General features: G+C 40.2%; 1 protein-coding gene across 1 annotated transcript; it reads left to right on the top strand.

Annotated features, from left to right (window-relative positions):
• The first annotated feature begins 984 nt into the window (after positions 1-984).
• Positions 985-11286, top strand: cdkn3 (cyclin dependent kinase inhibitor 3). Its single transcript, XM_061969047.1, has 8 exons — positions 985-1120; positions 3950-4034; positions 4113-4168; positions 4236-4280; positions 6496-6718; positions 6789-6820; positions 6893-6996; positions 11091-11286. Exons 2-8 carry the CDS (start codon positions 3952-3954, stop codon positions 11178-11180), a joined length of 633 nt encoding a protein of 210 aa, XP_061825031.1. The 5' UTR covers positions 985-1120; positions 3950-3951; the 3' UTR covers positions 11181-11286.
• The last annotated feature ends 1572 nt before the right edge of the window (positions 11287-12858 follow it).

The following is a 12858-nucleotide window of genomic DNA, read 5'->3' as shown; positions in this document are numbered from 1 at the left end:
CGGACGTAGGGAGAAGTACAGAGCGCCAATAAACCTTAAAGGCACTGCCTTTGCGTGCCGGCCCAGTCACATAATATCTACTGCTTTTCACACACACAAGTGAATGCAAAGCATTCTTGGTCACAACAGCCATACAGGTCACACTGAGGGTGGCCGTATAAACAACTTTAACACTGTTACAAATATGCGCCACACTGTGAACCCACACCAAACAAGAATGACAAACACATTTCGGGAGAACATCCGCACCGTAACACAACATAAACACAACAGAACAAATACCCAGAACCCCTTGCAGCACTAACTCTTCCGGGGCGCTACAATATACACCCCCCGCTAGCCCCCCCCCCACCTCAACCTCCCCATGCTCTCTCAGGGAGAGTATGTCCCAAATTCCAAGCTGCTGTTTTGAGGCATGTTAAAAAAAAGAATGCACTTTGTGACTTCAATAATAAATATGGCAGTGCCATGTTGGCATTTTTTTTCCATAACTGGAGTTGATTTATTTTGGAAAACCTTGTTACATTGTTTAATGCATCCAGCGGGGCATCACAACACAATTAGGCATAATAATGTGTTGATTCCATCGGTATCGGTTGATATCGGAATCGGTAATTAAGAGTTGGACAATATCGGAATATCGTATATCAGCAAAAAAGCCATTATCGGACATCTCTAGTCTTTGGTATGACTCGGCAGGGGTTTGAACTCACAACCTACCGATCTCAGGGCAGACACTCTAACCAAATCTTAGAGAATGATTAAGAGTACAAAAGCCCTTAAATTGAAATCCTTGTTAAAAATATTTAAAGTGATTTAGGTAACCTTTTTTTTTCTTTTTTTCTTTTTTTTTCATATTTTTACTTTATCTGTATTTGCTTTTGTTTTCTTTACTTGATGTTGAACGTGCCTTGACTTCTGTGTGAATTATAAATGTATGTTTGTTGTTCAATAAAATAAATAAATAAATAAAAATTGGGTCCGTGTTTCTTTTTCCGGTAAAGGCGTGGCCACAACATTTTGCCGGGTTCTGATTGGCTGCTGCGCTTCTGCGCTTTTCAAAATCGCTCCGGCGTCTGACTGACGGAGCTGTCAAACCTTCGACGACGGACGCAGTTTGGTGAGGACATAAAGACAAAACTACACCGACACATTTAACACTGCTATTTATTCTACTCTCTGTAGGTGTATATAAAGTCTATCTTGTATATCCAGCCCAAGTAACGTCGAGTTTTCACACGCTTTGCTTCGACCGAGCTAGCTTCGCAGCTAATGCTAGCATCTCGTGTCGTTGTCGCTGACGTCAGACAAATGTTTTTATTTTCTCTCCCGGGTTGGTAAATAAACCCCAAAAAGGTGTCATTGTATGTCAGGTCATCTGACTTTGGTGTATTGTGTCCCTCATGACAGATTATTGTCAAATTACAAGACTGTTCACTAGTAAAGGCACCTGTCAAGCTTGTCAATCAAACGTTGATCCCGCCTATTACATACACAAACATAATAATCAATCAATCTGTCTCAAAGGGCTGCACAAGCCACAACAACATCTTCGGTACAAAGCCCACATAAGGGCAAGGAAAAACTCACCACAGTGGGACGTCGATGTGAATGACTATGAGAAACCTTGGAGAGGACCGCATATGTGGGTAACCCCCCTCCTCTAGGGAGACCGAATGCAATGGATGTCGAGTGGGTAATAAAATAATAATACCTTATATCTTTCAATCACAGGAAAACTAATATAAAATGATATTTGGTAACAGTAGAAGAGAAAGTCAAAAACAAATACAAATAGACGGAATAGAAATTGAAAGGGTGAATGAAACCAAGTTTCAAGGTATAATGATTGATGATAAATTGAACTGGAAATCTCATGTAATAAAAAATATACAACATAAAGTAGCAAGAAACACGTCAATAATGAATAAAGCAAAACATGTTCTAGACCAAAAAAATCACTCCATATTCTGTACTGCTCGCTCGTGTATTATATTTGGATGTTGATTGATTGAAACTTTTATTAGTAGATTGCACAGTACAATACATATTCCGTACAATTGACCACTAAATGGTAACACCCCAATAAGACTTGTTTTTAGTCGGGGTCCACGTAAATCAATTCATGGTACAAATATATACTATCAGCATAATACAGTCATCACACAAGTTAATCATCAGAGTATATACATTGAATTATTTACATTATTTACAATCCGGGGTGTGGGGGTTCGGACGGGGTTTAGGTTTGGTTGCTATCAGCACTTCAGTCATCAACAATTGCATCATCAGAGAAATGGACATTGAAACAGTGTAGGTCTGACTTGGTAGGATATGTACAGCGAGCAGTGAACATAGTGAGTTCAGAAAGCATAAGAACAAGTATCTACATTTGATTATTTACATGTGTACGAAAGCCTATTGTATGCCTGTAACCAGTTTTGTAATGTTCCTGTGTCTTTAAGTTGATAGGTCAATCTGTGACGTCATTTCCCCTTTAAAGCACGTCTTTGTCAGAATAGCCGATTTCGATCCATGGTGGCAGCCAGCCTTGTGTGCGTTGACTAAATACCACACACACACACACACACTCACATTTACATCTACCTTTCAGCAATAAAGATGATTAAAGGATTCTCTGGCCGGAATCTGTCCATCGTGTCCCAACTCTAAAATAACTACTTTCCCTTCCTTACAACATGTGATTATTTACAATCCGGGGAGGTGGGATGTGGTGGGGGGAGGGTGTTAGTTTAGGGTTGTAGTTACCTGGAGGTGTTCTTTTAGTGCGGTTTTGAAAGAAGATAGAGATGCACTTTCTTTTACACCTGTCGGGAGTGCATTCCACATTGATGTGGCATAGAAGGAGAATGAGTTAAGACCTTTGTTAGATCGGAATCTGGGTTTAACGTGGTTAGTGGAGCTCCCCCTGGTGTTGTGGTTATGGCGGTCATTTACATTAAGGAAGTAGTTTGACATGTACTTCGGTATCAGGGAGGTGTAGCGGATTTTATAGACTAGGCTCAGTGCAAGGTGTTTTACTCTGTCCTCCACCCTGAGCCAGCCCACTTTGGAGAAGTGGGTAGGAGTGAGGTGTGATCTGGGGTGGAGGTCTAAAAGTAACCTGACTAGCTTGTTCTGGGATGTTTGGAGTCTAGATTTGAGTGTTTTGGAGGTGCTAGGGTACCAGGAGGATTGTATGCTTGTGAATCTGGGCTCTCCATTAACTACTTATTATGTTGAAGGGGGCAGGAAATATAAGTTTTTCTTCATCCTGTTCCTTCTCAAGCATAGGTGTGTAAATATGTGTTTTGTTGTTATAGTTTAATTGTCTGTTGATCAAAAATGCGCATCAATGAAGGAGATAAATAAAAACTGAATGAATGAAAAAGTGTTACCATATCTGAGTTATTGTGTAGAAATATGGGGCAATAACTACAAAAGTACATTTCATCCATTAACGGTGTTACAAAAAAGATCAGTTAGAATAATACATAATGTTGGATATAGAGAACATACAAACCCTTTATTTATTGAATGGAAAATACTGAAATTCCATGACAGTGAATTTGGCAAACAGCTAAAATTATACACAAAGCAAACTACAATCTGCTACCCAAGAATGTTCAACAATTCTCAACAAAAGAGGAGAAATATAATCTAAGAGAAAAATTTAATTTAAAACATTTGTACGCACGTACGACACTTAAGACCAAACAAGAATGACAAACACATTTCGGGAGAACATCCGCACCGTAACACAACATCAACACAACAGAACAAATACCCAGAACCCCTTGCAGCACTAACTCTTCTGGGACGCTACAATATACACCCCCGCTACCCCCTACAGATCAACCTCCCAACTGCAACAATTGTTAAACATGCTGCATGCTTTAAGTATAATTGTTGTATACAATATTAATTATTACTTCCTGTTTGTCTAAAGCCATGAGGGCGAGCGAGTTTGACTCTTCAGCCGAGGAAGACGATGACGTGGGAGAAGAAGAGCGGACTCCTTTGGACATCTCCTGGTCGGTTGTGTCCGTCTTTAAAGTGTCTTCTTCTTATAAAGCGCAAAACAAACAAGACATACCCGCTTATCTTTTCAGGTTGTCTTTGGCCAAAGTGGAGTCTTCCCAGTTCCTCGGCATATGTGCACTTCCAGGTGGTGTGGAGAGCTTTGTTGTGACTGTACTCCACGTGTGAGCGTTTATTGTACTCTTTGTTTCCAGGTTGCAGATACAATAATATCCATAGGAGCCTGCAGAGAGACGTTGGTAAGGCGAGACTCCTTGAAATATTAAAGAGAAACTGCACTTTTTCTGGAATTTTGCCTGTCGTTCTCGATCATTATGAGAAACAAGAACACGTGTCTTTATTTTTTAAAGGATTCTAAAAGATAATAAAAAATGCTTGCCAGATGCGGCTAATGGGAGTCACCATTGTAGCCTCCAAAGCCCTCTAAAACTACACCTACTCAGTGGCCTAGTGGTTAGAGTGTCCGCCCTGAGATCGGTAGGATAGGTTGTGAGTTCAAACCGAGTCATACCAAAGACTATAAAAATGGGAGCCATTACCTCCCTGTTTGGCACTCAGCATCAAGGGTTGGAATTGGGGGTTAAATCACCAAAAATGATTCCCGGGCACGACACCACTGCTGCCCACTGCTCCCCTCACCTCCCAGGGGGTGAACAAGGGGACAGGTCAAATGCGGAGGACAAATTTTGCCACACCTAGTGTGTGTGTAAAAATTGGTACTTTAACTTTAACTACTTGAAAACCCCACATGGTTTTTTATACACATTGCATGTATATGTATACGTTCATAATAGGGAGGTCACGGTATGAACATTTCTTATCACGGTTATTGTGACCAAAATTATCACGGTTATCATCATTTTAAATGTGCTCCAAATGTTCAAAAACTACTTATACTGAAATCCTGGAACCAAGTTTTATTTAAAAAAAAAAAGAAAACCCACAAACAATACATTTAAAATGTACCTCATGTAGAAAGTTGAATGTGCATATGAAAGCAACACAAGCATTATAAACAAAGTAATATGGCAGAAACAAAATAATACTATAAATAAAAATATATGTGAAAATTTCGCAAGACTGCACTTTTTTGTCCTTATAGCATACTTGCCAACCTTGAGACCTCCAATTTCGGGAGGTGGGGGGTGGGGGCGGGGGCGTGGCTAAGAGGGGAGGAGTATATTTACAGCTAGAATTCACCAAGTCAAGTATTTCATATATATATATATATATATATATATATATATATATATATATATATATCCCCGCGATCCCAAAGGGAATAAGTGGTAGAAAATGGATGGATATATATATATATATATAAGAAATAATTGACTTTCAGTGAATTGTAGCTATAAATATATATTTATTTTATTATAGATATATATATAAATAAAATAAATACTTGAATTTCAGTGTTCATTTATTTACACATATACACACACATAACACTCATCTACTCATTGTTGAGTTAAGGGTTGAATTGTCCATCCTTGTTCTATTCTCTGTCACTATCTTTCTAACCATGCTGAACACCCTGGGTCTCTGATGATGCATTTCTGTGGGCACGCACAAAAGTGCTTTCATCAAATGTACTAGATGGCAGTATTGTCCTGTTTAAGAGTGTCACAACATTGCTGTTTACGGCAGACGAACTGCTTTACTGTAGACGTTGTTTATATTGTGGGAAAGCGGACTCAGGTCCGCATGGAGCTGGAGGGGGCGTGGCCTCCAGCTCAGCCTGAATTTCGGGAGATTTTCGGGAGAAAAATTTGTCCCGGGAGGTTTTCGGGAGAGGCGCTGAATTTCGGGAGACTCCCGGAAAATCCGGGAGTATAGATAAAAATAGTGTTCATATATGAGGTCTAGTCTTACACATAGGACTGCACAATTATGGGCAAAATAATAATTAAAATTATTTTTATCAATATTGAAATCAAGGTTATTAATTATGATTATTCATTATGTTTGGTAAAACAGTTGGGGTGTGAACGCGACGCCATCATGTCATTTATAATAAAAATGCTCTAGATAAACGTTATCTATATATTTAAAGTAAAATATTTGTGTTTTTGTTCATTACTAGTATCAGCGTGTATTCATAAAAGCACTGGATATTACTCATTTTTACACACAAATAAACAAAGGGTCCTCTTAACAGTAATCATTTATATGCAATACTAATAATGACAGGCCTTGGCACTAAGTATGAACTAATGTGTTTGATCAATAAAGCTGTGTGTGTGTGTGTGTGTGTGTGTGTGTGTGTGTGTGTGTGTGTGTGTGTGTGTGTGTGTGTGTGTGTGTGTGTGTGTGTGTGTGTGTGTGTGTGTGTGTGTGTGTGTGTGTGTGTGTGTGTGTGTGTGTGTGTGTGTGTGTGTGTGTGTGTGTGTGTGTGTGTGTGTGTGTGTGTGTGTGTGTGTGTGTGTGTGTGTGTGTGTGTGTGTTCCACAGAGGAGCTGCAAAAGCAAGGCGTGCAGGACGTGTTTGTGTTGTGCACCAGAGGTGAGCTGTCCAAGTACCGCGTGCCGTCCCTGCTGGAGGTCTACCGGCAGAGGGGCTTCACCGTGCACCACGAGCCCTTCCTGGACGGGGACGCCCCCGAGCTGGAGCATTGCTGCCGGATCCTGGACCAGCTGCGGGACAGCCTGGAGAGCCGGCGCAGAACCCTGGTCCAGTGAGTAAAGCCATAATATTAGGAACCACGGACCTTGCTGCTTTGCCTAATGAAGTGTCTTCCTCTTCAGCTGCTACGGAGGTTTGGGACGCTCCGGCTTAAGTAAGGACATTTTTCATTCGTTTCCACCTCACTGCGACACATTTCAAAATGAAGTTTTCTTGTTACGTCCAGTCGCCGCCTGCCTGCTCATCCAGCTGTCTGTGACCATGACGGCCAACGAAGCCATCGGCATCCTGCGGGAGCTGCGAGGAGGCGGAGCCATTCAGACCATCAAAGTGAGCATTACTCTTTTTAAACACAATGGACAAGGAAACAATACGTGCTCCAAGTGTCGCTTTGGTCTAAGAGGATTTTTAAAAGTATGGCTTTCACATTTTAGGAACTCAATTTTATGTAAAATATCTAGTTTTTCAGGGACTTAAAATAGTTCAGACTCACAAGAGCTTAGTTTATTACAACTTTGAAAGTTTATAAAACAAGGATGTTCAAAGTAGGGCTGCAACTAACAACTAATTTGATAAACGATTAATCTGTCGATTATTACTTCGATTAATCGATTACTAATCGGATAAAAGAGACAAACTACATTTCTATCCTTTCCAGTATTTTATTGGGGGGGGAAACAGCATACTGGCACCATACTTATTTTGATTATTGTTTCTCAGCTGTTTGTACATGTTGCAGTTTATAAATAAAGGTTTATTAAAAAAAAAAGTAGCCTCTGCGCATAGCATAGATCCAATGAATCGATGACTAAATTAATCGCCAACTACTTTTATAATCGATTAGTTGTTGCAGCCCTAGTTCAAAGTAGGGCTGGAAATTACAGTATATAAGGTATATATTAGGGTTGTATGGTATACCGGTACTAATATAGTACCACGATTCTAATGAGTCATATTCGGTACTATACCGCCTCTAAAAAACCCCCCCTTTTTTTTCTTTTTTTTTAACGGGCATGACGGCGGGTCGTCGTCACATTCAGTTCAGTTCAGTTTCAGTTTATTTCAAACATGCATACAATGTAATGCATCACACAATTCCAGTTGTTTCATTACAGCACGTCCGAAAAGGAGTAGGAAGAAGCAGAGCTTATTTAATCCTACCCCTTTTCACACCATAGCAATTTTATCCAATTTCCTTGTTCTCTGTAACAGAACAGTGAAGTGTGGAAAGGAATTAATGTTATGGAGTAATTACTATTTAAATATTACTGGCCAAAACTAGTATTATCTTAAAGTCGCACATTTGTTGTCGTGACATTGCTGGTTTTACGAGCAGAGGAGCATGTTCGGCAGTGCACTATCACGGAGTACTTACAAGCAGACACAGTGTGTAGACAGAAAAGGGAGAACGGACGCATTTTGGCTTAAAAACTAACGATAAAGGTGAAGTTATAACATTGAAATGCCCTCAGGAAGAGGTGCTTTAAGACATGGCTAGCTAGCTCGCGGCTAACGTCCATCTGCAGTGTTTTAGCTACTTCTAAATCACTAATCCGTGTCTCCATGGCGACAAATAAAGTAAGTCTCTTACAAGTATCATCCCTGCAGGACGAGGAATAGCTAAACATGCTTCACTACACACCGTAGCTCACCGGCGTCACAATGTAAACAAACGCCACGGGTGGATCTACACCTGACATCCACTGTAATGATACCAAGTACAGGAGCGTATCTAGTTTAGGGCTGCAACAACTAATCGATTAAAATCGATTATAAAAATAGTTGGCAATTAATTTAGTCATGGATTCATTGGATCTATGCTATGCGCATGCACAGAGGCAATTTTTTTTTTTTTTATAAATTTTTTTTTTTTTTTAATAAACTGCAACATGTACAAACAGCTGAGAAACAATAATCAAAATAAGTATGGTGCCAGTATGCTGTTTTTCCCCCCAATAAAATACTGGAAAGGATAGAAATGTAGTTTGTCTCTTTTATCCGATTATTAATCGATTAATCGAAATAATAATTGACAGATTAATCGATTATCAAATTAATCGTTAGTTGCAGCCCTAATCTAGTTGATACTTCTATTACATTGAGATTTTTTTTAGCATCACACAATCTTTTTTCGTTTAAAAAAATGTACATTATGTTTATAAAGTCAGGAAATATGTCCCTGGACACATGAGGACTTAAATTATGACCAATGTATGATCCTGTACCTACTTGGTATCGGATCGATACCCGTATTTGTGGTATCATCCAAAACTAATGATACCACAAATAATCATCCAATCAACAGAAGAATAAGTGATCATTACATTTTAAAGGGGAACATTATCACAATTTCAGAATTGTTAAAACCATTAAAAATCAGTTCCCAGTGGCTTATTATATTTTTCAAAGTTTTTTTCAAAATTTTACCCATCACGCAATATCCCTAAAAAAAGCTTCAAAGTGCCTGATTTTAACCACCCGTCCATTTTCCCGTGACATCACATAGTGAAGCCAACACAAACAAACATGGCGGAAAGAACAGCAAGCTATAGCGACATTAGCTCGGATTCAGACTCGGATTTCAGCGGTTTAAGCGATTCAACAGATTACTCATGTATTGAAACGGATGGTTGTAGTGTGGAGGCAGGTAGCGAAAACAAAATTGAAGAAGAAACTGAAGCTATTGAGCCATATCGGTTTGAACCGTATGCAAACGAAACCGACGAAAACGACACGACAGCCAGCGACACGGGAGAAAGCGAGGACGAATTCGGCGATCGCCTTCTAACCAACGATTGGTATGTGTTTGTTTGGCATTAAAGGAAACTAACAACTATGAACTAGGTTTACAGCATATGAAATACATTTGGCAACAACATGCACTTTGAGAGTGCAGACAGCCCAATTTTCATCAATTAATATATTCTGTAGACATACCCTCATCCGCGCTCTTTTCCTGAAAGCTGATCTGTCCAGTTTTGGAGTTGATGTCAGCAGGCCAGGGAAGCTAGAGTCGATAGGGGGTTTAGCTCGCTCGTCTGCGGGAACAAACTGCCGCCATTGCTTGCCGTGCTACCGAGGTCCTTTGTCCCTGAATTGCTCACACACTCCGGCAGATTCAATGGGGGTCTGGCGGCAGATTTCTTTGACTTTATCGTTGGAAATGCATCTGCTTTGAGTGTCGCAGGATATCCACACATTCTTGCCATCTCTGTCGTAGCATAGCTTTCGTCGGTAAAGTGTGCGGAACAAACGTCCAATTTCTTGCCACTTTCGCATCTTTGGGCCACTGGTGCAACTTGAATCCGTCCCTGTTCGTGTTGTTACACCCTCCGACAACACACCGACGAGGCATGATGTCTCCAAGGTACGGAAAACAGTCGAACAAACGGAAAATTACAGAGCTGATTTGACTCGATGTTTGAGAAAATGGCGAATTGCTTCCCGATGTGACGCCACGTTGTGACGTCATCGCTCTGAGAGCGAATATTAGAAAGGCATTTAATTCGCCAAAATTCACCCATTTAGAGTTCGGAAATCTGTTAAAAGAATATATGGTCTTTTTTCTGCAACATCAAGGTATATATTGACGCTTACATAGGTCTGGTGATAATGTTCCCCTTTAACAGAAGTGTAGCTTATGGGCAGCTAAAACGTAAACAAACATTTAGAACTTATAGGAGCATGTTTCGTGGACTTCTTTCAGGCTGAAATGTGAACATTTCTACTGACATGGTGATGTAAATGTTATTTTTTTATAGTTTTGTAGACATTGAAGAGTTATGTCATGTCACTCTTTACAGTGTGTCGTTTAGTGCGGTCATGTGACTGCCAGCCTCCGTGTGATTGGTGAAATGCAGTCCAAAGTCACTCACTAGTGCTTAAGAGTCATGTGATCAATAGACTATATTGAAATAAATAAATGTAAACATTGCAATGAAAGTCAATGTAACAAATTTAAATGAGCTTTTCTACTTCACAAAAACACTCAAGTAGAAGTAAAAAGTATGTTGAATTAAAACTCCTCCGAAAAAAACAATATATAGTGCGTTACTATCCACCTCTGATAATTATGTTTATAGACAAATTACTTTCCTCAGGTAGCTTGCGACACGTTGCTGCCCCTCACAGGTCAATCCTGGTACCACAAGTCAGACCTAAACATCCATTTGCTACCGCTTGTCCCTCTCGGCGTCGCGGGGGGTGGCTGGAGCCTATCCCTGCTGCATTCGGGCGGAAGGCGCAGTACACCCGCTCCTGGGGATAGGCTGATTGGCAACACTACATTGGCCCTAGTGTGGGAATGTTTATCTGCTGGCCCTGCGACGAGGTGGCGAATTGTCCAGGGTGTACAACCATCCATTTTCTACCGCTTGTCCCTTCATTTCTCATGAAATTATTTCTTCCTCTTCTTTCTTCTAAAGCAATACAACTTCCTGCATGACTTCCGGGAGCGATACGCTGCCTACCAAGAGCGCAGAGATGTTCCCAAAGAGCGTTCCGTCTCACGATGAGTCATTTCCCTCTTGGCTGTGATCAATGAGCCGCACTTTATAAAATAATTTATCATGTTTTTCCCCTTATGAGAGATCTGAATAGAAAACCATGCATGAGTGCTCACTTGCTGCAGTCATGGCCTTTTTTTTGGATTTATTTGAAAGAAATATAATCGTGGGACTTTCAAATACTGTATTTTTCGGAGTATAAGTCGCACCGGCCGAAAATGCATAATAAAGAAGGGAAAAAATATATGTCGCACTGGAGTATAAGTCGCATTTTTTGGGGAAATTTATTTGATAAAAGCCAACACCAAGAATAGACATTTGAAAGGCAATTTAAAATAAATAAAGAATAGTGAACAACAGGCTGAATAAGTGTACGTTATATGAGGCATAAATAACCAACTGGTATGTTAACGTAACATATTATGGTAAGAGTCATTCAAATAACTATAACATATAGAACATGCTATACATTTACCACACAATCTGTCACTCCTAATTAGGGATGTCCCGATCCGATATTTGGATCGGATCAGCCGCCGATATTTGCCAAAAAATGCGTATCGGCAAGGCATGGGAAAATGCCGATCCAGTTTAAAGAAAACTCCGGTCCGTGTTTTCCAACGCACCGATTTAAATAATACATTCCACTTTTCTGCTGCTCCCTAATTTCCGTTCCGCATTTTCCAGCACACCTTCAACACATCCACAGGTCTGTGGATTCTCACGCAGTTGCTTTTAGCTGCTGGCATTACACGACAGGCTCTTCTCACTCTTTCTTGTGTCTCCTTCTCACAGACAGCAAGCGCACCTTCTTACACACGTCACATACTGTCACGTCATACGTCACATACGTATACGTCCTCCCCGAGCAGAGAGGTAGCAGCATGGCTAACGTTAGCTGTGATGCTAGCGCAGCCGTGCGAGCAACGCTCCCTCTAAAGTGCGTGCCTGTGCAATTGCGCACGGCAAATCTATGCCACGCACAAAATCTAATAAAAAAATAAGCGCATAACAATTTTCGACACACGGACACGACAGAGAAAACAGTTTTCGTCATCATTGTTCAAATATTGTAACGTCTGTCGAGACGCTTATCTCCGTTCGGTGCCACACGCCCACACCATCAAAATGCAGAGGCAAACATTTCCACATCAACACCGTATGAAAAAAATTGTGATTTTTTTAGTTGTGATTTCCCTCTCTGCATGAAAGTTTAAAAGTAGCATATATTAATGCAGTATGAAGAAACATGTTTTAATGTAGACACATAGAATCATCATACTGCTGTGATTATATGCATCAAGTGTTCATTCAAGGCTAAGGCAAAATATCCACATATATATGGTGTATCGTGACATGGCCTTAAAATATCGCAATATTTAAAAAAAGGCCATATCGCCCAGCCCTAGTTCAATGATGCCATTTCTGTTTGTCATGTATAATTTTGTCTATTTTGTGTTTATCCTTGAATAAACAGGTCAGTTTCTTGTTACCAACCATTGTGTATTATTCAAACTCCCCTAATTCAGCTGGCTAGTTGTTATCAAGAGTACTAAAACCCTTTTCAACATGATTCTGACAACTAAGTACCGTAGGCTAAATAACTTTAAACTTTAATACATGCTCGGATAGGCCGGTATCGTATCGGAAGTGCAAAAACCTGGATCGGGACATCCCTACTCCTAAT

Source organism: Nerophis lumbriciformis, linkage group LG08 (assembly GCF_033978685.3).
Source record: "Nerophis lumbriciformis linkage group LG08, RoL_Nlum_v2.1, whole genome shotgun sequence".
Classification (NCBI taxonomy): Eukaryota; Metazoa; Chordata; class Actinopteri; order Syngnathiformes; family Syngnathidae; genus Nerophis; species Nerophis lumbriciformis.
The sequence above is the reverse complement of the archived record's forward strand: the minus strand, read 5'-3'. Positions and strand labels throughout refer to the sequence as shown.